The sequence below is a fragment of the Mixophyes fleayi genome, chromosome 4 (assembly GCF_038048845.1).
Source record: "Mixophyes fleayi isolate aMixFle1 chromosome 4, aMixFle1.hap1, whole genome shotgun sequence".
Classification (NCBI taxonomy): domain Eukaryota; kingdom Metazoa; phylum Chordata; class Amphibia; order Anura; family Limnodynastidae; genus Mixophyes; species Mixophyes fleayi.
In genome coordinates this window covers 116,431,286-116,457,229 of record NC_134405.1, presented here as the reverse complement: position 1 = coordinate 116,457,229, position 25,944 = coordinate 116,431,286, and the positions used below count along the sequence as shown (strand labels likewise).

Genomic DNA, 25,944 nt, shown 5'->3' with positions numbered 1-25,944 from the left:
AGTAAAGATTTAAAATCTCAAATGTAACAGTGTGAGGCACCATCTGTGTATATCTATTTCATAACCTGCATTGATTACTTTGCCAGAGAATCTACCACTGGATATAAAGCATTGTTCACAGGCAACTGTTGCTTGATTATATTTAAATAACTTGTATTGCATTATGACTTTAAATTGCTCAATTTCCATTCTTTTTTTTCTATGTCTGATTCAGATGGTGAAGATCTCTAAGATCCTAATTTCATGTTTGTGAGAACCCTGCATGCCCACAACATTGGTGGACTCTATTTTCAGGTATTATTATACTGATGTTATTCACTCAGGGCCTGATTCATTAAGGTACTTAAATTAAGAAGTTTCTAATTGCAGTCTCCTGGACAAAACCATGTTACAATGCAAGGGGTGCAAATTAGTTTTCTGTTTTGCGCATATGTTAAATACTGACTGTTTTTTCATGTAGCACACAAATATCAACTTTAAATTTCAGTGTACAAATAAGCTATCAAGTATTTGTATGCTACATGAAAAAACAGTTAGTATTTAATAGAGATGGGCGGGTCCGGTTCTCCGAGAACCGAACCCACCCGAACTTTGGGTATCCGAGTACCGAGCTGAGCAGCTCGGTACTCTCCCGCCCATTCTGAATCCAAATCGAGGCCGAACGTCATTGTGACGTCGTCGGATCTCGGGGCTCGGTTCTCGCGATACTTCAACTTTATAAATACACGCCTCCACAGCAATCCATCGCCATTTGACAGAGGGAGAGAGCAGGGTGTAGTCATAGGCTAATTAGAGCAGGGACAGAGAATACAATATTGTTCTTGCAATTGCTCTAACCAAAATCGCTAGTGCAGAGAGGAGGATAGAGGTTTATTATTTTTTCTTCATATTTGGCACTCCCCAGCGCTTTTGGGGTGTCCCCCATAATTGTGCATAAATATTTCTGGCTGTCAAAAGTCATATCTGTCAGCAGTATCTACTAAATAATTTTTAGCACTCCTCAGTGCTTTTGGGGTGTCCTCCCTAATTGTGCATTAATATTTCTGGCTGTCAAAAGTCATATCTGTCAGCAGTATCTACTAAATAATTTTTAGCACTCCTCAGTGCTTTTGGGGTGTCCTCCCTAATTGTGCATTAATATTTCTGGCTGTCAAAAGTCATATCTGTCAGCAGTATCTACTAAATAATTTTTAGCACTCCTCAGTGCTTTTGGGGTGTCCTCCCTAATTGTGCATTAATATTTCTGGCTGTCAAAAGTCATATCTGTCAGCAGTATCTACTAAATAATTTTTAGCACTCCTCAGTGCTTTTGGGGTGTCCTCCCTAATTGTGCATTAATATTTCTGGCTGTCAAAAGTCATATCTGTCAGCAGTATCTACCAAATAATTTTTAGCACTCCTCAGTGCTTTTGGGGTGTCCTCCCTAATTGTGCATTAATATTTCTGGCTGTCAAAAGTCATTTCTGTCAGCAGTATCTACTAAATAATTTTTAGCACACCTCAGTGCTTTTGGGGTGTCCTCCCTAATTGTGCATTAATATTTCTGGCTGTCAAATGTCATATCTGTCAGCAGTATCTACTAAATAATTTTTAGCACTCCTCAGTGCTTTTGGGGTGTCCTCCCTAATTGTGCATTAATATTTCTGGCTGTCAAAAGTCATATCTGTCAGCAGTATCTACTAAATAATTTTTAGCACTCCTCAGTGCTTTTGGGGTGTCCTCCCTAATTGTGCATTAATATTTCTGGCTGTCAAAAGTCATATCTGTCAGCAGTATCTACTAAATAATTTTTAGCACTCCTCAGTGCTTTTGGGGTGTCCTCCCTAATTGTGCATTAATATTTCTGGCTGTCAAAAGTCATATCTGTCAGCAGTATCTACTAAATAATTTTTAGCACTCCTCAGTGCTTTTGGGGTGTCTTCCCTAATTGTGCATTAATATTTCTGGCTGTCAAAAGTCATATCTGTCAGCAGTATCTACTAAATAATTTTTAGCACTCCTCAGTGCTTTTGGGGTGTCCTCCCTAATTGTGCATTAATATTTCTGGCTGTCAAAAGTCATTTCTGTCAGCAGTATCTACTAAATAATTTTTAGCACACCTCAGTGCTTTTGGGGTGTCCTCCCTAATTGTGCATTAATATTTCTGGCTGTCAAAAGTCATATCTGTCAGCAGTATCTACTAAATAATTTTTAGCACTCCTCAGTGCTTTTGGGGTGTCCTCCCTAATTGTGCATTAATATTTCTGGCTGTCAAAAGTCATATCTGTCAGCATTATCTACTAAATAATTTTTAGCACTCCTCAGTGCTTTTGGGGTGTCCTCCCTAATTGTGCATTAATATTTCTGGCTGTCAAAAGTCATATCTGTCAGCAGTATCTACTAAATAATTTTTAGCACTCCTCAGTGCTTTTGGGGTGTCCTCCCTAATTGTGCATTAATATTTCTGGCTGTCAAAAGTCATATCTGTCAGCAGTATCTACTAAATAATTTTTAGCACTCCTCAGTGCTTTTGGGGTGTCTTCCCTAATTGTGCATTAATATTTCTGGCTGTCAAAAGTCATATCTGTCAGCAGTATCTACTAAATAATTTTTAGCACTCCTCAGTGCTTTTGGGGTGTCCTCCCTAATTGTGCATTAATATTTCTGGCTGTCAAAAGTCATATCTGTCAGCAGTATCTACTAAATAATTTTAGCACTCCTCAGTGCTTTTGGGGTGTCCTCCCTAATTGTGCATTAATATTTCTGGCTGTCAAAAGTCATATCTGTCAGCAGTATCTACTAAATAATTTTTAGCACTCCTCAGTGCTTTTGGGGTGTCCTCCCTAATTGTGCATTAATATTTCTGGCTGTCAAAAGTCATAACTGTCAGCAGTATCTACTAAATAATTTTTAGCACTCCCCAGTGGTTTGCGCTCAGAATGGATTCAAAGCAGTCCACATATGATCTGAATGAGCAACCAGGTTCTGTCACCAGTCCTGATGTTAGTGTTCCCAGTACGTCATCTGGCCAAGGCGATGTCAAACAACAGAGTGTTTTCAAATTAGTGCAAAAAACAAAAACCAAAAAAAAATTTACTGTATTGAAGCGAAAAAGAAGTGTAACTGAGCAAAAGTTAAGTGACGATAAAAAAAAAATTGCAAGCATGCCATTCTACACACGCAGTGGCAAAGAGAGAATGAGGCCTTCACCTTTGGCTATTAGTGGCAGATCCCAAAAAGTTACCCAGCCTACAATTGGTGCACAACTACTGTTACGCGTCAAAGCCGAGCTGCAAGATAACAGTGAGGCATTACAGGAGAATATTTGCTCTGATTCACAAATGACAACAATCCCTGTGGAGAGTCCATCCAACAGTGGGATGTCTAATCGTGAGCATTCTGCTGATGTGTGCCTTAATAGCCCGAGTGTAGCCGGTGATACCCAAATTGAGGATGCCACTTTGGAATTAGAAGAGGATGAGGGGGAGATTTGTGTAGGCGACGAGGGCGCTAATGAGGATGTTGATGAGGATGAGGTTGTTTGTGTAAGTCCTGCACCAGTGGCAGCAGTTCTGGCACGTGACAAGAAAAAGGCCATTGTCATGCCTGGGCATAAAACAAAAAAATCCACTTCTTATGTGTGGAATTATTTCTACCCAAATCCAAACAACAATTGTATAGCCATTTGTAGTGTATGTGAAGCCACAGTCAGTCGAGGGAGGGACCTTAACCATCTTGGAACCTCGTCTATGTTACGCCATTTAACGAGAGTTCATGGCAAAGTGTTGGGAAAAGCTGAAAGTTCTTCCCAAAAGAATACAAGCACTCCCTCATCAGCTAAGACCCTCCGCTCACCGACATACCGACGGGTACAAAATACACCCACCACACCATCCTCATCAATATCCTCAGTAGCGCTCGGAGTTAGCCCGGCATCCCACTTAAGGCTGGATGACTCCGGCACTATTATTGATTCCTCTGAAGAAAGCGTTAGTCCTGCTGCTGCTGTTGCTGCTGCTGGGGGTGAATCGTCATCCCAGAGGCAGGTTAATAAAATGAGCAGTCCTACATTTCAGCAATTAACTGTGAAACAATCATTTGCGAGGGGAAGCAAATAAGACAGCAGTCACCCAGTCGCCAAGCGAATCACAGACGCCATGGCTGCAATGTTAGTGTTAGATCTGCGTCCAATCTCCACAATAAACGCAGCTGGTTTTTCACAGTTAATTGAGGTTTTGTGTCCGCGTTACAGAATTCCATTGCGAATCCATCGCAGAGTGCCATTCTGCCCACTGTTCACTTAACCACAGATATGTGGACAAGTGGAAGTGGCCAAACCAAAGACTATATGACTGTGACAGCCCACTGGGTTGGTCATTTACCTTCACCAGCAGGAACAGCAGCAGCATGTACACCACTACGTAACATTTGTCACAGGCAGGCCACTCTTTGTATCACCGGCTTCACTAACAGGCATACGGCTGACAATTTGTTACGCAAACTGAGAGATGTGATTGATGCATGGCTTATACCACTCGGACTCTCCCCAGGGTATGTCATTTCAGATAACGCCAACAATATAGTGCGAGCATTACAGCTGGGTGATTTCCAACATATTCCCTGTTTTGCTCACACCATCAACTTGGTGGTGCAGAGCTTCCTACGAAATAACCGTGAGGTGCAGGAGATGCTTTCGGTGGCCCGTAAAATTTCAGGCCATTTCAGGCATTCAGCCACAGCATGTAGGAGATTACAGCAGCTCCAAGAGCAGTTTAACTTGCCCTGCCACAACTTAAGCAAGAGGTGGTAACTCGGTGGAATTCCACCCTGTACATGCTTCAGAGGATGGAGGAACAGCGCAAAGCCATCCAAGCATATTGCACAAGTCATGACATTGGGAAAGGAGGGGGGATGTATTTCACTCTTGCACAGTGGGAAATCCTTTCAGTGTTGTGCAAGGTGCTGAAACCATTTGAAGTTGTGACATGTGAGGTCAGTGCAGACTCTGCTAGTTTGAGCCAAGTCATTCCTTTAATTAGACTATTGGAAAAGCAGCTTGAGAAAATGAAGGAGGAGCTGAAAGCAAGCAATTCAGCAAAGTATGTTGGCCTTGTCGATCAAGTACTTAATTCGCTTCACAATGATCCTCGAGTTATTAAGATCTTGAACTCGGATCAGTACGTTTTGGTCACTGTGCTTGATCCAAGGTTTAAAACCTACATTGAGTCTTTACTTGTAAATGAGCGAGATGTGAACTTTTGCAAGGAGCTATTGCTCAGCAAGTTGGCCGCTGAACTGGGCCTCGGCTTGACGACGTGTCCTCCTTCACTTTCTCAAGCTGTTGCTCGTAAAAAATTACATTTCCAAAAAAGAAGCAGGGAAGACACAGGGGGCAGACCAGAACAATTTAACATCTGGGCTGGTTTGAAGGATTTTTCAAAAAAATGTGTCACTTTGCCCATAACTCCATCCAATATGAGTATAAACATGCAAAGGATGGTGGAGGATTACTTTCAAGAGGTAGTTGATATGGAAATGTCAGACAGTCCCTTTCCTTACTGGGAAGAAAAGCAGGCCATTTGGAAACCCATGTACAAACTTGCTTTGCAATACCTAAGCTGCCCACCCTCCAGTGTGTACTCTGAACGAGTGTTCAGCACAGCAGGGAACTTAGTCAGTGATCGCCGTAGAAGGTTACTTCCCAAAAATGTGGAGAAAATGATGTTTATAAAAATGAACTACATCTTCCACGAGGAAGGCCTTCACCATCCAAGACATCCAAGCACTGACTGTTCTCTAATGGCGGATTCAAGCGGCGATGAATTGATAGTCTGTGATGATGACGTACACACTGATGAGGGTGAGGATTAAGCTGAAGATGATGCCGATAACATCTTTTTAAAACTTTCTATGTAAGTGTAGGGTGCAATCTACCCCCAAAGAGGAAAGGGACTTGTGGCATTTCCATATCACATACCATCTTGAAAGGCTGCTGTTAGGGCAATTTATCCTTAAGGGTAGGGTGTCATAGACAGAGTGACCCTAAACTGGCTTTGTCCATTTTTCATAATATTGTACAGTCTATAATGGCTGAATTTTTGGGTATTTTATACAAGTGGAGGGGGGCCTAGAGAGACAGAAACCAAACTGGCTTTTTCCATGTCAATTAATATTGTACAGTCTATAATGGCTGAATTTTTTGGTATTTTATACAAGTGGAGGGGGGCCTAGAGAGACAGAGTGACCCCAAACTGTCTTTCTCCATGTCAATTAATATTGTACAGTCTATAATGGCTGAATTTTTTAGTATTTTATACAAGTGGAGGGGGGCCTAGAGAGACAGAAACCAAACTGGCTTTCTCCATGTCAATTAATATTGTACAGTCTATAATGGCTGAATTTTTTGGTATTTTATACAAGTGTAGGGGGGCCTTGAGAGACAGAAACCAAACTGGCTTTTTCCATTTCTTTACATATTTAACTATAAGTGTAGGGTGTAATATACATTCAAAGACGATGGCTGCATTGCCAATATGCATAGATGGAGAGGAAGACAATCTGTTTTGTGTGTAGAATAGGCCTACCAACGAAGAATTAAACTGTTTTTTTGGATGATTTATTACCTCAACAATTAGATTACTTGTCTCTAAAACAGTTGGAGCACTAAATTGGGTTAATTTAGGCCCAAAAACATGGATTTTCCAAAAAAATAGCAAAACAAAACCAAACAAAACCAAAACCAAAACCAAAACACGCAATGGCGGTTTTGCAAAACCAAAACCAAAACCAAAACACGACGGTAATCCAGATCCAAAACCGAATCCAAAACCAAAACACGGGGGTCAGTGACCATCTCTAGTATTTAACTTATGTGCAAAACAGAATCTTAATTTGCACCCATTGCATTGTAACATGGTTTTGTCCAGGAGACTGAAATAAGAAGTTTCTTAATTTAAGTACCTTAATGAATCAGGCCCTCAGGTTTTGTAAAATAAGGTGTTTTGTCATCCATGGTATAAAACCAAACTGCTCAACACACGCATCTTTGGCTGTTGGGATCAGTTTCTGTTGGCTTCCATTACAAATTATCTGCCAAATTCGTATAGATACACCTAAAGCAAGTTATATCTACTATGGTAAAGCAGCAAGTGACATGCTTCCACTGAGAAAATGAACATTTAAGGTATTACTAATTGAGAAAGACAAAGTTGAAATGTCCTTATCTAAATGTAAGTGATATTCCAATCAATGCATTCAAAGTAGTATATTTTACTGTAAATCTTATCAACCTACAATTGATGTATCCAAAAGCAAGGTGACGAAAATATTAGTAGTAATACCAAATTCTGAATAAAAGAATTGTATTAATAACTATAGATAAAAGCCATTCTGGGTATACAGCCACATTGGGATTTGGACCATTTCACAGCAATAACCATGTTTTTTCTAGCTAAATTAAATAAAATTACTTTTGGTGCTATAACTAGGTTAGTTCTACAAGCACCAGGATGCCTAGATTGTTAATGGCAGCCCAAGCTGGCTGGGACTTGCAGTTCCACAAAATAAAAGGGTTTTTTTTGGGTTTTTTTTTTTTTTCTCTCTCTCTCTCTCTCTCTCTCTCTCTCTCTCTCTCATCCTTAATTAGAAATTGTGCATGTCACTGCGTCTAACCGTTTCCTATTCTGAGTGGCACTGACCACCCCTTACAAAACAGTCAAGAAAAAAATTATAGATCAATAATCTTTAGCTTTTCTTCTGTTGTATCCCTGAATAATTCTGGCTTAGGCATGTCATATATATATATATATATATATATATATATATATATATATATATATATATACATATATATACATACATATTTATGGTAAATACAGTCTTGCTGCCATGCTAGCGATCACTTACGTGAAAACTTCTAAGCCCCATCCGGCCAGTGCTGTGAAGATCCGTGGACCTAAGTCTCTAGCTGGGTTCATAGCTCCTCCACAATTTACTCCCAGTGACAGTCCTAGGAGCAGAATGAGGAGACCAACTGCAATCGGCTCTAGTCCCTTAGGAGCTGCTATGTTCTTTTTGTCAAATATGGCAAATACCATAATGAGCAAAAGTGCAGTAGACATTATCTATACAAATAGACATGACATAACTAAGTCACAGTGTCTGATATATATTTTGCATTATATAAGAGCGAAAAAGCAGGATATGAGTATAATTGACACAACTACATCAATATTTCCTCGCATGTTTACAGAATGCCAAAGTATGTTAATTCCTTTTATTTACTACTCTGCATGTGTTTATTACACATGCAGATACTTTTGCATTGCCACAAAGCTTCTTTGGGTCATTTACCATGTATGAATCCACTGATCACATTAACAGACCTTGACAGGTGTTTTTTTAAAGATCAACTGAGTAAAAGTCCGCTTTGGTAGTTTTCTTTCTTAATGGTTAAATGTGCAATACAAATTCAATGGCTCTGTTTTGCAAAAATAACCCCTATCCTATGTGCAGTTGTTTGGTACGTAGACTTTCGAATAGGGGCCCGGGTGTATATAGTATTGTGTCTGTGGAGGGCCGCAATCAACTCACAATCTAGTCTAGTTTAGCGGTTTGAACTAAGTATTGTTAAACGTTATTCATGCTACTTGGTTTAACCCAAATGACATCAGGCATGTGATTGGCTGCATAATCATAGGTCAATGACTGTATACAACTGACCCAACTCCCAATCCCCAGAAGTGGAGACACTGCAGTTAAGGTAAGTGGTAGATATACTTAGTAGTAGAGTTTATCTAGCAAACAGTCATACATAGTGTAGGGATTATATTTGCACATTTAACTCCTTAAAAAATTACACCCTAATGGACTAATCATTTAAATAATTTAGTACAGTTTGCTGCTAAAGGAAATAAGTGGAGATTTTAGAATAAATCATTTTGTACTAGGTGAAATATGTTTAAGGACCTGCATAACATCTTAAATGTGCCCCAGTAGACACACTGGTGTACTTACTTGATCTGCAAGCCCATTTATTGTTGATAGATATGGCGATGGATATGTTGCAAAAATGTGTGCAGTAGCATTCGGACCATCCACTGTCAAAACTCCTCCTGTATGCTTCATTAAAGCATCTGCAACAGTAAGAAACCTTTAAATTACGTAGCTCTTCATTAAACTGGAAATTCATCCAAAATTACTTTTAAAAATCTTATTCACAAACTAATAATATGAACATGAGCAAATTATTGCCATTGTTGTTTCTGCTGCATTCTGGCAGAAAAGAAAGCATTCATTAAAGTTGTTTTGCTTTTGTGCATATATCAGCTGACATGTATGATTTCAGTTTGAAAATATACTAGTCAGAGCTTTTCCTCCCCCCACCCTTCCATATTCCTTATAATTTAACTGTTCAGGCCAGGGCCTAATCAACCATTAGGCTGATCAGGGGGGACGCGGTGCTGCTGGTAATTAATTTTTTTTTTAAAATGGAGCGCTCTGGTCCTCTGGTCCAAAGGGGACGGGCCCGACTGTTAATATGCAAACTGCAAACCTAACAGCAAATCCCATGCTGTTAGCTGTCTGCCACTGCAGCCACGGAGCTTCTAGTCAAGTCTCGCGAGATTTCCACATCTCATGAGACTTAACTAAGCTTTCACTACCCCCGGACTTCCTGCAGGCTGCCCAGAGGAAGATTGCTCTGATGAAGTATGTAAGTGAATGAGTGAGTGAGTGAGTGAGTGGGGATGGGGTATGGCTGTGGGGAAGGGAGTGAGTAAAATAGCTGCTGGAGGGGAGATTAAGGAAAATTGCTTCATGGGGGCAATGACTGCAAGGGGGGTTAAGGAAAATAGCTACGGGGGGGTGAGTAAAATGGCTGCGGGGGCAATGGCTGCAGGGGAAAAAGGTGAGGAAAATAGCTGCAGAGGGGGGTGGGGAACATGGCTGTGGGGGAGTGAGGAAAATGGCTGCGGGCGGGGAGTGAGGAAAATGGCTGCAAGGGGGGAAGGTGAGAAAAATGGCTGCAGGGGGGGAAGTGAGGAAAATAACTGCAGGGGGGAGAGGAGGAAAATAGCTGCAGGAGGGGAGGTGAGAAAAATGGCTCACGCCGCTCCTCCTCCGCCTTCCCTCTCTGCCTTGCCTTACACTGGCTCCCCTTCCCCTACAGGATCCTTTTCAAGCTCCTCACCACCACTTACAAAACCCTCTCCCAGTCTACTGCCCCCTACATCTCCAACCTCCTCACCATTCACACCCCTGCCCGCTCCCTGCGCTCGGCCAATGACCGTCACCTCTCCTCCACTCTGATCACCTCTTCCCACTCCAGAATCCAAGACTTCTCCCGAGCTGCTCCCCTCCACTGGAACGACCTCCCTCATTCCATCCGTCTCTCTCCTACTCTGTGCTCCTTCGAACGGGCACACAAAACTCACCTGTTCCTCAAAGCCTACCAACAATCCACTTAACCCTTACCTTGTTGCACCTTCGCAAACATCCTTCTCTCGTTCTCCCCTCTCTCCATCAGCCCCGCCTTTCTCTCCCTTACTTTAATGGCTCCCTCCTGTGCCTGTTTGTCCACCCTCCCTTAGGATGTGAGCTCGTATGAGCAGGGCCCCTCTCCCCTCCTGTCTCCATACCTGTTCTTCTACTCCATCTTCGCTCATATTTCTGCCTGGAGTTCTGAAGTATTGGTACTTTGTGTTTATTGCTCTGTACTATGTCACCCTGTATGGTCTCCTGTTTGTATTATGTACGGCGCTGCGGAAACCTTGTGGCGCCTAACAAATAAATGATAATAATAATAATAATAATAATAATAATGGCTGCAGGGGAATGAGGAAAATTGCTGCAGAGTGGGGCAATGGCTATTAACTGTAAGAAGGGGTAAGGAAAATGGCTGTAGGGGGAGCAATGGCTGTAGGAGGGGGTAGTGAAAATGGCTGCAGGGGGGGTAGTGAAAATGGCTGCAGGGGGTATTTAAGAAATAGAGCAGCTTTGGGGGGCATAATCTCTTTATTGTGTGGCGGTTACATGGATGCTCTCTGTGGTCTCAGCCATCACTAGAATACTAAATATTAGTGAGATAGGGCTGGTAGAGGTTTGTATTTGATTGACAACAAATGTTCAGATATTGCTAATATATGCAATGGGGTAGTTTTAGCTGGCCATAATGAAGTGTTTTGTTTGAACTAAAGTATCTAATCTTTCAGGTTTTGTTAACATTTTGTATTATAATAAATGTTTGCATTTTCAAAACAGGACCCCAACTTTCCAGAAGCCAGCGAGAGGACAACAAAGCTGCAAGAACACGCAATAGAGAAAAGCAAGAACAGGTAAGTGACAATGGCACAATCTGTATAAATTAAATAAATGCTGGAGAATACACCTGAACATCCATATTCAGATGTATTCCTATGTGCCTATACACTGAGGTGGGGGGCGCTGGGGGCATATTAGCCTAGGGTGGCCAGAACCCTTAATCAGGCCCTGGTTCAGGCTGATAAGCTAATAACTGTGAATGCTTGTTGTTTTTTTTAACAATAATGCACCTGGTCTAATTGAATAGCAAATAGTTATTTTTATAAGAAAATGTGTCCCAAATATAGCTTTAATTTCATACTACAACTTTGTGTTATACACAAAAAGGGTTATATACAGGACAGGTGAACATCAGTTGTGTGTGAAATGAGCCATGGATCGGAAGGTGTTACCCAGTTACTGGATCAGAGGAATGAAACAGTGCTGCAGTTAAATTAACCATTTTCCTTTTCCTCCACCACTTTCTGAAGTGCACACTAAGTCATTGCTTTGTTGTACAGATTAGATTAAGGAAATTGCGTATATCATACGGACAAGATCATGGTCACAGCTTTTAGTGTTAAATTGCATTAATTTCTACTTGTATTAACTATTGAACATTCATCATGACAATGCTCTTTTATGTGTCATTGTTACTAAATCCTATGTACCAGAGGAATCTAAGCGGTCTATTTACGAAGTATGAAAGTGGTGTTTTCTCAAATATTTCAACATCATAATTTTAAAAAAGGACCTTGTGTACTTTGACAACATTGACACGGTTTAGTACTGTCTATTGTTCTCATCCTAAAGCCAAATCAAGGGTCAATTATTTAGCTATGCTTATTAATCACTTTTAAACCTCTTCCTTTTACCCTATCTGCACAGTTCTATAGTCTGATAATACAGAACTCTGCTGAAGAATTTCACAATGTCAATTAATTATGCTGAAAACACTCACCTTCTCTAAAACTGAACTCATTGTCTTTCCTCCGCCCAGACTCCCATCCCACGATGACCTCTCTATTGTCATCAACAACACCACCATCTCCTCTGTCACCCAACTTCGCAGCCTGGGTGTCACCCTCGACTCATCTCTCTCTTTTGCCCCCCACATTCATTCCCTTGCCCAAGCCTGTCGCTTCCAACTACGCAACATCGCCCGCATACGTCCTTTTCTCTCTCAGTATGCCACCAAAACTATCATCCACGCACTCATCATCTCCCGCCTTGATTATTGTAACCTTCTCACTGGCCTCCCCCACTCCCGTCTCTCCCCCCTCCGCTCTATACTCAATGCGGCCGCAAGACTCATCTTCCTCTCACGCCGCTCCTCCTCTGCCTCCCCTCTCTGCCTTGCCTTACACTGGCTCCCCTTCCCCTACAGAATCCTTTATCAAACTCCTCACCACCACTTAGAAGGCTCTCTCCAACTCTACTGCCCCTTATATCTCTAACCTCCTCTCCATTCACACTCCTGCCCGCTCCCTGCGCTTGGCCAATGACCGCTGCCTCTCCTCCACCCTTATCACCTCTTCCCATTCCAGAATCCAAGACTTTTCCTGTGCAGCCCCCCTTCTATGGAACGACCTCCCTCGTTCCATCCGTCTCTCTCCTACTCTGTTCTCCTTCAAACATGCACTCAAAACTCACCTCTTCCTCAAAGCCTACCAACCATCTACTTAACCCCCATCTCCTCCCTTTGCTCGTCTTCCCTTCTCTCCTCTTGCCTCAACTGGCTCCTCTTGTGCCTGGTCTGTTTACCCTCCCTTAGGATGTAAGCTGGTATAAGCAGGGCCCCCTCCCCTCCTGTCTCCATACCTGTTCTTCCGCTCCGTCTTTACTGCATATGACTAGCCGGAGTTTCTGAAGTATTGGTACTTTTTGTTCATTGTTCTGTATGGTTTCACCCTGTATAGTCTACTGTTAGTACTGTGTGCGGCGCTGCGGATACCTTGTGGTGCCTAACAAATAAATGATAATAATAATAATAATGTTTGCTTGATGCTGTGAGTCCTATAATACTTTGATATTGTGTTCTATTATATATATTGAAAGTAGTGGTGTAACTAGAGGGCCATAAGTAAATATTTGCCTATTTGCCACTTCCCTAGACACTAGCAATTAAAAAAAAAGTTTACTGTCTGACCACTGTACCCAAACCAGCAAGATGTGATCATGACTGTAGAGACCTAGTGGGCCTAATGTGTCAGAGTAGACAATTCTGTGGTTCCTGTGGCCATGATCATGAGCATTTACTGGCTTTGATGCACTGACAGCTTACAATTGGAAGATTTACCCACATCACAACCACCAGCAGAGTGTTGGCACTGAGGACATAGAATCGGAGGAGGCAATTCTTTTAATGTCAGGTGGTGGGACAGTGTGTTGTTCCCCTATGACTAGTGCAGGAAGTTGCGCTAAAGCAAGCTGCTTCCTTGTCTTGCCTATAAGTTGTAAAATATAGATTAATATCCCAGTGGTAAACCCAATGTTCGCTGCACACCCAAGCTAGAATCCCAGTGTCAGCTCCTTGTGGCACTGCACTCAATATTATCGGCAAAGCTTATATATTAAAATGGTCCACAAAAGACCTGGTAGTATTTGTTACCTTAAATGTTTAGCATAAAAATGTGTCCATAGATGGGTGAGACCTTACTTTCCTATTCGTGAATGTGAAGGTAATATTGTGGGGGCTCACCCACAGCAAGTCTGATACTGCAATGCATTTTGAGGTGTGTCACAAATAAGTTAGGATGGTGCCTTTTTGCAATTGGCCTGCGCTGGGGCAGTTATCCTCTTCATTTTCACTGCAATACACCAATACATCAATAGGAACTAACTGTCTCATGCCTTAGCCATGTCATTAGTTCCTATTGAATTGATAGGCTGAATATTGAGTGTAGACCAGGGTTTCCCAAATCCAGTCCTCAGGGCTCCCTAACAGTGCAGGTTTTCCATATCTTCTTGCTGGAGCACAAGTGTAATCATTACTGACTGACACATTGTAACAGATCCACAGGTGGTCCTAATTATGTCACATGTGATCCAGAAAACCTGCACTGTTGGGGAGCCCTGAGGACTGGGTTTGGGAAACCCTGGTGTAGACTACACGTCCACTTTAAAGCAGCTTCTCGTACCACTGTCTATTTTTTAAGCAACTTGCTAGTGTTTCATATATAAAACATACTTACCGTAGTAGACACCAAAAACAGCCGCAGACCCAGTTATAGCACCCAGAATCTGTGCAGTCACGTAGAAAGGAAATCTGACCCATGGTAACCTTCCAGTTAAACTCATTGCAAATGAAACTGCAGGATTGATGTGGCCACCTTAAAGGACAAGATATTGCACGTTACAGACTCCGTAAGATATTCCACATTATAGCTAATAACAATCAAAACAAAGGTTTTAGACCTTAAAAATCTTGACTTTAGCTAAATGAGAAATTATTTATGTGAATATCTGACAGGGTGGAAACTGGAAGTGGCTTTGTGCCAGATACGTTAGTTAAAGCTAAAGAAGAGATAGCCAACATGGTTCTCCAAGAAAACAAAGCACATTTAAGAAATAAAGACCCAATAAAAGGATGATAAAACACATAAAGTTATTGTCAGTGGTCGAACTGGAAATTCAGACGTGGCAGTATGGAAATTTAAAAGTGGTGGCATGAAAAATGTAAGTGAATGGAATTTGATAGTTTTGCAATGAAAGCATTAGTAGAGGTGGAATGGCACACCATAATATACCAGCCCACTTCTAACCACTGGCTATTGTAAAAAAAAAAAAAGACTAAACCAAATAAAATACGATAAGAAGCAAAGAGAAGATAAACAAAACATTCTGTTGAAATGTTGAAGGAGAAAAAGTCTAAATAATTAGTTTGCTTTGTGTTTACAGTTGAAAATTCAAAGTCAATGGGCTCAAATGGTATATATCCAAGGAAAAAAAACTAGGGCTGGCAGGGCTTTAAACCAGACTTTTTAACCACTCCCTGCTAACAGTTTTAATATCAGGTGATGGGAGAATTTTAAATTTAGTCTCACTACACAAAAAGGCAGTAGGGAAGAATATGACATGTAAGTCTTACAATTCATAGAGTTGGTGTGAGATTATGTCAAACAAATCTAGAAGATTTTTTTTACTTAGTAACTAAAGTGGTTGTTCAGTGCGGATCAGTAGAAATATCTTTTTAGAATTTACCAATGCACTTGATTTGATATTCCACAATAAATTCAGAAACAAAAAATCTTTGAATTTGACTCAAATGTAGTGGAATGGATAAAGGTTTGGCTAAAGAACAGGAGACACAATGGTTTATTTATCAAATAACAGCGTTATGAGATTTACAATCACCGCTTACTGCAGCGATAGAAAATCTTCTTCACCTGCCTTACTGGCTGGCAGTGATAAGGCTGAACTCACTGGCCTTTTGCCAGGCCAATAAGGTCACCAATGCGCATACGTGAAATGGTTTGCTGCTTCACTTCGTGTCCAGTTCTACTTTTGATGAGAAGAGAAAAAAAAAATAGATAAAATTGTATAAATTATAAAAAAAATAAGATATATTTTACTATATTTAAATTTGGAAAAATGCTTTATTTATGCCAGAGACCTGCAGCGAAGTCTATCACCAGCAATATCCAATCTTCACCAGCTCATGGGTTTGGTAAATAGGGAGAAGCCCTCAAACTGGTGAAAACTCTCTCTCTTGTCAGAGAAAGGGCTTTTCTTAAATAGGCCTCTTATTCTGCAGAGGTTTCTTATGCTATATAAATGCTTGAAAACATATTGTTTACAGCTAAGGAATTTCAATGAAAAACAGCATACTGAGAAATAGGATGGCAAACCATTAATATCATAAAAGAGCAATTTATGATAAAATAGTATTTTCTTATAAAATAACACCCATCTTTTGGCATTAAATAATATCTGTATCCTGATACTTGGTAATAAGATTCCTTTAAGAAAGTTCTCCAGCTAAGATTGAGGTTATTTATATTATTTGTTAAATACAAGGTTATGGAATGCTGTGCTTTGCTGAGATATTGTTAATAAAGCATAGCCACGGCTACATGGCCAGAGCCACAGCTGTTCATGCGGCTTTCTGAGTTTAGGTTATTGTAAGACTTATTAAATACTTGCCTTCAGATGTTTGGCTGGAACCAGCGTCTGTATAGTGCAACGAGTCACAAATATGACTAGTCAATCTTCATAAATTTACAACAAATTAACTGACAATCAGTTGCAGCTTATTTGTATATATATATATATATATATATATATATATATATATATATATATATATATGTGTGTGTGTATATATATATATATATATATATATGCAGGTATTTCTGCATGCTTGCATGCTTGAATCCCACCTTGTAAACTGCAAATACCTTGCGCATTGGCTGCATAGATGGACAATGATTGATCTTTGTCTTCAGTATGCATGCAGTGGTAAATATATTTGGAATTGCACACATACATAAGGAGTATATGCGGTATAAAGTGTATTCAACTTAATTTTGAAGTGTAATTATCATCCTCTTTTATTTTGTAAGATGCCACAATTATTTAGCACGACACTCAGCATACAAATATATCACTATTAAATGTATGCAATAGCATCCTTGAATATATAAGAATATGGAACAGTTGTGAGGTTGCAAAGGAAATATGTCAGTGAATTAAATATTCAGCATAAAATCTTTTCTTTCAATTCAATCCAATTTCATGTATATATGTTTGTCTCTTTAATACATATATGTTTTGCCCTATTAAATGCTTTAGCCACACATTTTTTAAACATCCCCTCTCTTTCAAGCATCTTTATAGATCTATATATTTGAAAGAGTTTTGTCTGAATTGAAGAATTGACCTAGTGAAGTGCTCCAAGGCACTGCTGACCTTTCTGATAGAGATGTGCACTAATAAGGCTTTTATGTGTGATTGTGTAAAAATAAATCCATGAATATATAACTATTTTCACAAACACCACTAAGTAAGCCTACCACTATTAGCTAGGCATCTTTCAAAATACTTCAGAGAATTGATATCCAAGATATGTGTGGTAAAAGCATAAGGATAGAACTTAATTTATCATGAAGAACTATGAAATGAAACAATTGTGAAACATATCTTTGCCATATCTTCTCTATGTTTTGTAAAATATATCTCTCCGAAGCAAGCCGTGACAGCAAGGAGTGCTAAGAATTTGAGAGATATATTTTAAAATAGCTAACATAGTAGTTCAACTATTTCTTTAGGAAGACACAGTAAATTGTGAGCTTTTTTGAGATTGATGCCTTTTATTGGATCTTGTCTATCAAGGTTCATCAGCAAAAGATTATACTTTCTGCCTGAAGGGGATATTCATTTTTGGTACTCCCAAAGCTCCTCTGATGGATTTTCAAATTGTCTACCACACAAGAATAGGCTTCCTCAATTTCAAAAGTATTATACTACCTCAATTTGGAGTTTAACAAAATAATATACTGACACAGTTTTTAGAGGAATATACTTTTTCAGTCTATACGATAACAATGTTACTAATAGAGATTTGTTTCACTATATTACTGTGATCTTTAATGTGTGTGGTAGTCTCCATTTCTCTATGACAGATTATTTTTTAGACTATTGTTCTGCCTTACTATAATGGGTTCTTCTGTTCAGTCAGCAAGAAATTCAAGTCTCAGGACACTCAGGAACAGATGGTCATTTCAGTTTGCTTCATTTTGTGGTATGTTACCTATTGCTTATTGTAAAATATCAGTGTTACTTTTAGGGGTGTATTCAATTGTTCCTCAGGCCGCCGGAAAAACGAGCGCGTTAAAACTATTACCGTTTATACGGTAATATTGCGCGTAAAAACCATTAATGCGGTAGTTTACTCGCTGAATTTCATCTCGCAGGGAGCTGCGAGATGCAATTCAGCGAGTAATTACCGTATTAACAGTAATAGTTTTAGAGCGCTCGTTTTTCCGGCGGCCGGAGAAACAATTGAATACGCCCCTTAAAATAGTAATATTGCCTAGCTCAATTTTCTTTGGGATCAACTATGCTTTTAAATTGTTTTACGACTGTTCAATTGAATATATATTTTTATGTGTATTTGTTAGAGATGCTCAGGCTCGGTTCTCGGAGATGTGCTATGAACTGCTGTGTGTTTGTGTCATTGCTCTGTTGCTTAGCGTCCAGCCAGGTCGATGCAGTCTTTGTCCGAAAGTGTATGAAAATAATATTGTGACCTGCGAGGTGGTCAAAATTGATTGGAAATGACTGAAAATTAGTGTTACTGAGGTTAATAATTAATGTAGGAACAGAAAAAGAGCAAAATTATGTGATTTTAGCATATTTTAGCTATTTTTCTAAAAAAATACAGATCCAAAACCAAAACACGTGCGGGCGGTTTTGCCAAAATCAAAACCAAAACACGAACTTAATCCAGATGCAAAGCCAAAATCAAAACCAAAACACAGGGGTCAGTGAATATCTCTAGTATTTGTGGGTTGTCCGTTTGTTCTAGGGATTTCTTTTGCCTCTTTATTTAATTCAGCACAAAAAAAACACTTTGCTAAGTGTACCTTGTTGCAGTGGCACATCAAATGGGGTTGCAGCAGTTGGAATTGTGACCGAGCGCCCTGTTCCACTGTGATCCAATATGGCATAGGTGCCAAGCATATTTGCCATTACCTACTTTGTTACATACTGCCGTGCCAATTCTTAGCCCCCCTCCATTACTTTGACTGCCATCATGTTGGGAAGTGGGGCACATTGGAGGATATATAGGTATGGGGCGGAAAATGCTCTGGAAAATTAGTTAAGTTAAATAAATAAAAACAGTAGTCCACTTTAAGAGCACCTGCATTATGTGCTTCAACATTTCCCCTAACATTTTCAGTTCAACCTTATTCGTAGCTTAAATTAATCAGGGGAGTGAGAGGACTTTTAATCAGGAGAGTGAGAGGACTTTTAATCAGGAGAGCGAGAGGACTTTGAAGACTTTGGGGCTGTCTATGTTGCATGTGTCACTTTGTGTATTTTAGTATTTTTATCACACAGTGTACCTAGAAATGCATAGGAATGCACAGTGCATACAATTATAAATTTAAGGATGAGACCTATCTCTGAGAACTCAGAGGTGGTGGAGAATTCACATTTTTCAGTTATTTTGTGGATTAAGAAAAAGCTGTGCGTTCTCCCACATGCATCACCAGGAAACTAATCACAATTATGCACAAGTGGGCACGAGACATCACTACAGAACAATGGCTCTGTATTTTTAAATTTTTTAAATTAGTGTAAATGAAAGCCTGTATCTAGCTTTGCAGCTTCATAGCACATGTGCAAGCCAGCAAGATGGCTCACACATTTTCAAAGCTACAGAGACTGGCTCGGCAAAGTGATAGGTTAAATCTTATCACTTTCAATAACACGCTGCCCCGTCAATGTTTGGAATTCTGGTGCGCTCTGGAAGGTCACATGACAGTGCCCTGTGGCATGTTTAGCGCTTCTGATCCACTAGTAACCCCCTATCCCCCTCCCTAAAAAAGGCTGAAGAAGCCATGGGCACCGGTGCAAAGATATGCACTTTTTTCTGCTTTCTATTACAAACTTTTATTACAAGCTCCATTCACCATACTATCACTGTGCTGTCACCGTGAAAGACGTGCAGTGGAACCGAGGACTGTGAATTACAAAACACCAGAGTTAAAAACAGTATTCTCTTCTAATACAGATAATACATTACAGCTTTAGAGATTTGTAACCTTTGTATTTCTAGCAGTGGCCCTGAGAACAGAGCTACTGTTTGCTTTCACTTAAGGTCACCATTACTTTAAACAAGTAAATACAGATAATATGCCTCATGAGGAAGGTTTCCTGTCTGCACAAAATGATAGAAACAGAAGCTATTTATTTAAAGTCTAATGCAAATGACTTTCAGTATATTAATGAGAGGCAAGCATAGGTTTTTAGAGGAGTAAATTCAGCTTCATACATCAATATATATAACATAATCTACAAACTACAATGTGCAGTAAATGTACAATTTAATTGGAATGGATGCTATGTACCTGTAGTAGAGCAGCTTTTCTTTTTTTAGCATTTATAATATTTCAGAAGTAGAGTACAGGTGAGGAGGTGCATCACGTACACATGGACCCTAAGACCATACACGGTGACAGGGGGTTACAGTTGTTTAAAATCTGTGGGGAGATCTCAAACATGCAACCAATGCAAGAAGACCTAAGAATATTTTTGCGCAATAAGAGTTCTGCAAGATAAAGTTGTAAACAATCTATAAAGCAAGAATAGAAAGACTATTAGCTAGCTGCAAGAAACGTTTGGGAGTTGCCTTCACTGTTTTATTTTCTAAATCTGTTCATTTTCAGTCATTTTGATTTAAAATGTGCAGAACCAGTTATTTTGCATTAAAATCAGCAGACATAGGCCACATTCATATTTTTACCGCACAGAGGTTGTGTTAATTTGACCAGGGGTGCCTAAACTGTTACAAACAACTATAATAAAAAAAATAATAAAAAAAAGTTGTCTGATGGAAAATTGTCCAAAGTTGAACAGACCTGTGTTCATGTACAACCATAAATAATCATGAAAGGAGTTTAATGCTTCTTGTATGCAGGGGTATGGAATCCTACAGATCGTAAGCTAACGAGCAGGGCCTTCTTACCTTTCTGATTTTTCAATGGCCCAGTTTTTTTTGTACTGTGTTTGTTCTCAATTGTACAACGCTACGGAATTTGCTTGCGTTACATAAATAAATGTTGCGATTGATGAGAGTTCTTTCCCCTGAAGCTATCCCTCCTTGCTCGCCCACCACAAAAACAAAAATAAAAGCTCAAAACCCTGTTATTCCCTAGCCAGCACAATCCTACTATCAGAATCATGAATTGCAGGAAGAAGCACCATGTGACACCAGTCACCTGTGCTCTTTCCTACAGTCACTGCATTACCAGAGCAGTAGCTGGCAGTGCCAGTAGTGCTATAGATTGGAAGAGGAAGTTGCCTTCTCTCCTGTGCCTGCTCTGCTCACGCTGCCATTCAATGTACCTGAGTTGAGATTTTCACCCTGTATCATGGTTGAAACGGTCCTGAATAAAAGCAAAAATAACCCTTTAAACTAAGTAATTTACTTATAGCACTCACTCGGCTCACCTTCAGTGTTTACTATATTTATTATACATAATGGAATACAAATGTCAACAATAGGAATTAAGCTTTCTGCATGGGTGGAACTACTGGTCTATAGGAGCACAGAATACTTTTTATTCTCTCTTTTATTGCTGTACCTTATTTGTAAGCTCGTCTTTCAAAGTGTGAATTACTACTGCTTAACTGCATGTTGTATAACCAAGTGCTTTCACATTATTGCAAATCCAATTTATATGCATCTAAGTGATATAGAGGCAATAAAATATGAGCTCCTCCATTCATAAATACAATTACATTCTTGACCATTATTGATCCCTGACCTTTATTATTGAGCACCAGCTGCTGAGGTTACTGTATACTTGACATGCATTACTCTGATACCTACAAGATATCTGACTTATCTTTAAATGACAATTCCAGTTCAGCTGTGCTACAAACATTAATTTTATTCCAGTAGACAGCTGTAATATTATACTAGACTATTCAACTGTAAAGAAATTTCACTGAAGCATCAATGTAAACAAAATAATGGTGATCACAGTGGTCAAAGTATTAAAGAACAACAATTATCTACAATTCTGGTTAGACTGAGCTATAGTTAGCAAAACTACATAGAAAGACAGAGACAAGGCCTGATCAGCTAATAGGCTGACAAGGCTGCAGCCTGGGGCGCTGGAGTCTGGGGGGGTGCAGCGTCGCCGATATGTTTTTTTTTTTTTTTTAAATGTAGCTGGGACCGGAGTCATCTGCCCCTGATCTAAAGGAGTGGTCCCGACTGTCACATGACAGGCAGTCTGGCAGCGATCGCTGCTAACTGCCGGTCAGTGTGGCTGCGGACGCTACTTACTCTGGTCACATGAGATCAGGACTTCCACATCTCATGTGACCAGAGTAAGAAGAGCCTGGGCCGCACTGACAGGCAGCTAGCAGCGATCGCTGCCAGACTGCCTGACATACACAGCACTGAAGAGTGGACTCCACAGCAGGTAAGTCCGTTCTAATGTCTAGGGGGGAGAGACAGAAAGTGAGGTGGCTGGAGGGGACAGGGGAGGAGGCTGAAGGGGCAAGTGAGGTGGCTGGAGGGGGCAGGTGATGTGGCTGGAGGGGGCAGGTGAGGAGGCTGGAGGGGGCATGTTAGGAGGCTGAAGGAGGCAAGTGAGGGGGCAGGAGAGGAGGCTGGAGGGGGCAAATGAGGTGGCTGGAGGGAGCAAGTGAGGTGGCTGGAGGGGGCAAGTGAGGTGGCTGGAAGGGGCAGGTGAGCTGGCTAAAAGAAATTGCTGAGTTGCTTTGTAGGGGCATAATCTTTGTATTGTGCAGCGGTTATGAGGATGATCTCTGTGGTCTCTAGGGTCACTAGAATACTAAATAATAGTCAGGTGGGACTGTTAAAGGTATGTATTTTTTTATAGCTCTTTGACAGAAATTTTCATATATATTATTGCCTACATAAGCCTGTGCTATGGGGTAGTTTTATCTGACCATAATTGACTGTTGTGTTTGGACTAAAGGGCCTAATCATTCAGGGTTTGTTAACATTTTGCATTATAATACAATTGCTGCATGTTTTCAAAACAGGATCTCGAATTTTCAGAATCCAGCTAGAAGACAACAAAGCTGCAAGAACAGGAACAAGAGAAGAACAAGAACTGGTCAGAGAGATTGCACAATCTGTCTAAATGTGAATGCTGGAGAATACTCCTGAATATTCATATTCAAGAGTAGTCATAAATGCCTATATTGGGGGAAGGATAGGGGGGGGGGTACTACGGCTGAAATAGCCTAGGGCGGCAGCAACCCATAATCGGGCCCTGGACATTTACCTATCTATTTATTGAAAAACATTTTGAGCCTCGTTTATAAAAGAACACTCGATGTGCAACACAATGTGTCTTGGCTTTGCACCATTACACCTAGATAGTCCAGCCATTGAACATCAAGGTACACTCCTACTCTCTGAAGAAGAGTAAAAAATAACCACAATCTCAAAGTACACTTTAATGTGCGGAAAGATCAGTTTTACTGTGCAAAAGTGTAAAACTCCTACCACTATCGGAGGGTTTCTCAAACCCAGTCCTTATGAACCCCAACAGTGCATATTTTCCAGATGACCAGTGAAATAATTATACCACCTGTGGATCTGTTACAAAGTATCAGTCAGTAATGACTACACCTGTGCTAAAGTAAGGATTACTGGAAAACCTGCACTGTTAGGGGCATTGAGGACCAGGTTTAAGAAACACTGCACTATAGTACCACCCTTTCATCAATATAAACTTTTCCATTGTTTTTTCGAAAATACTGCTTGATTTAGCCTTGTTTATTGTGAGGGAAAATCAGATATGTCTTATTACATGTTTTGTGTATGAAGCTTTTGGCAGTTTTGTGTATAAGACTTGTTACTACATTGCTCTGGGTGCACCTAGATATACACTCGTCTGTCAGTTAAAATGACATATCCGCTTACAGCAACTCAGATGTTTAAAGGCACAGAAATCCTATTCACATACCATTTTAATAAGCTTAATGAAAACATTAAGAGCTGAATGTATAATTATATTCTTGCTACAGGACTTTACTAAGCAATGATAAGGGATGGCTAACAATGTGCTAGAAATAATTATTTTAGTCTCTGTCACATAATAACCTTGTTTCCTTGCAAAGCCCTCCTGTCAGGTATATATTTATTTATTCATGTGCGATAATCTCCCCACAATACAACAGTTAGGTAGAGCTACCCGGCAATGGATGTGGTATGAGGTTATTAAACACATGGCCAGGTCAGAATACATGGAGAATGATAGAAAGCAAGAAATTAACATCCTGAGTTTCCTCATAGCCTATACACAGATGACAGAAATGTCTAACATATGCATTACCGTGTACTATGCAAAATTTAGCAAACTTTCTATTTTTTTTAATATAATTAATTTAAGATTATTATTATTATTATTATTATTATTATTATTATTATTGTTATTTAAAAATGCTGGCTGGCAACAGTTATTATGCTCTGAAAACACTTTGCTACTTATCATTAATATATTATTAATATTATTATTCTCATTCTATTCCTTGTTAAAGAATGGCACAGTACTTGGTATAACAAAAACTATGCCACTCTCGTACAGTAAAAATGACATAATATTTTCAAAGAGTTATCACACTTAATAATGTTTTCTTTTTAATTGTAAAGGGTTATTTAAGTTATTATGGATCCAGCATGAGCATCCCAGGTAAACTTTTAAATAATGATAATTTGCAGTGCAGGAGCTGTCACTTTAGTTGACGCTTTATCCATTGGATGTTCTGATCAAAAAATGAGCCAGGGCAGATAAAGAGGGAGTAATTCATTAAGGAGCGTAAATACTAATATGTGTCGTATTTTGTGTAAAATCGCACTGCGCATGCCCTGAAACGGACTAAATGCCGGTGAACGCAAGAGCATCCAATTAATCTTCAAGTGTAAAGGATACTTATGGCAATCTATGATTTCATGGACGGAACAGGGAGGGAAATGGGTCTATGCATGTAATCAATATACAGTAGGGGAGTGCCAAGCTCAAGCGCACGCTGCAGCATCCAATTCAAGCTTTGAACATCTCAATGTTATGTGTTTTTCTGTCGTATCACTTACGCCAGCTACAGGTTAATGGTATGTGCTGAATACTAGTGATGACAGCTGCGTATACATGCTAGAACATGTGTTTGCAATCAGGAGCAACTGTGAGGGGAGGTCAAGGGGCACAAGTTAGAACTCACACCCGCGCTGTATGTACCATGCAGCAGGAGGAGAGATTATTGTGCAAGGCTGCCTATATCCACAGCTGGAAATCTCAGAACCATTACAATTTTGTATTGTATATGTATGTAGGCAGAGTCTATGAAAGTCCATAAAATAAATGACATTTTTATATATATATTTAAGAAAACAAAAATGCTGGAAGATTCATGTTTTATTTCGAATAGCAAGGGACAGGGATTTTTGTGCTAATGGAGAAAAGATAAGATAAGAACAAGGGGCCTGATTCATTAAGGATCTTAACTAAAGAAACTTCTTATTTCAGTCTCCTGGACAAAACCATGATAAGCTGGGTACACACTACAGAAATTTCGACCAACTTTTTATGCCGAGCGATTTTACATGCGTTCCGATCGCTCGGTCCATGGACTGCATACACACTAGCCTTGTTTAGGACGATAAAGGGAAGAGCGGACGTCCCTTTAGCGACTTTTTACAGCCATGTTGACGTGAGCAATGATTTTAATTTCGTACACACTTGCAGCGACATTTGAGTGAAATGTAACGAGATACCAAAGACATTAGCATAAAGGGACAGAGCTTTCGCTATAGTTAACACCCAAAGTTGCATAAAAAGAGAAGGCAACACTGTCTCTTCATTCATTTCTATAAAATAGAAATTTAATAATATACATTAAATTTAGAAAAACATTTAACTGCTAAAGTGCAATGCAATGAATATTCCCTAATAA

General features: G+C 39.8%; 1 protein-coding gene across 1 annotated transcript in view; it reads right to left on the bottom strand.

Moving 5' to 3' along the window:
• Positions 1-25,944, bottom strand: part of AQP9 (aquaporin 9) — a 39,161-nt gene that overhangs the window by 3,314 nt on the left and 9,903 nt on the right. Inside the window, exons 3-5 of the mRNA XM_075208062.1 lie at positions 14,472-14,609; positions 8,995-9,113; positions 7,885-8,102 (exon numbers count right to left, since the gene is read on the bottom strand). Coding sequence (XP_075064163.1) covers positions 7,885-8,102; positions 8,995-9,113; positions 14,472-14,609 — 475 coding nt within the window. The remainder of the gene's footprint in view (positions 1-7,884; positions 8,103-8,994; positions 9,114-14,471; positions 14,610-25,944) is intronic.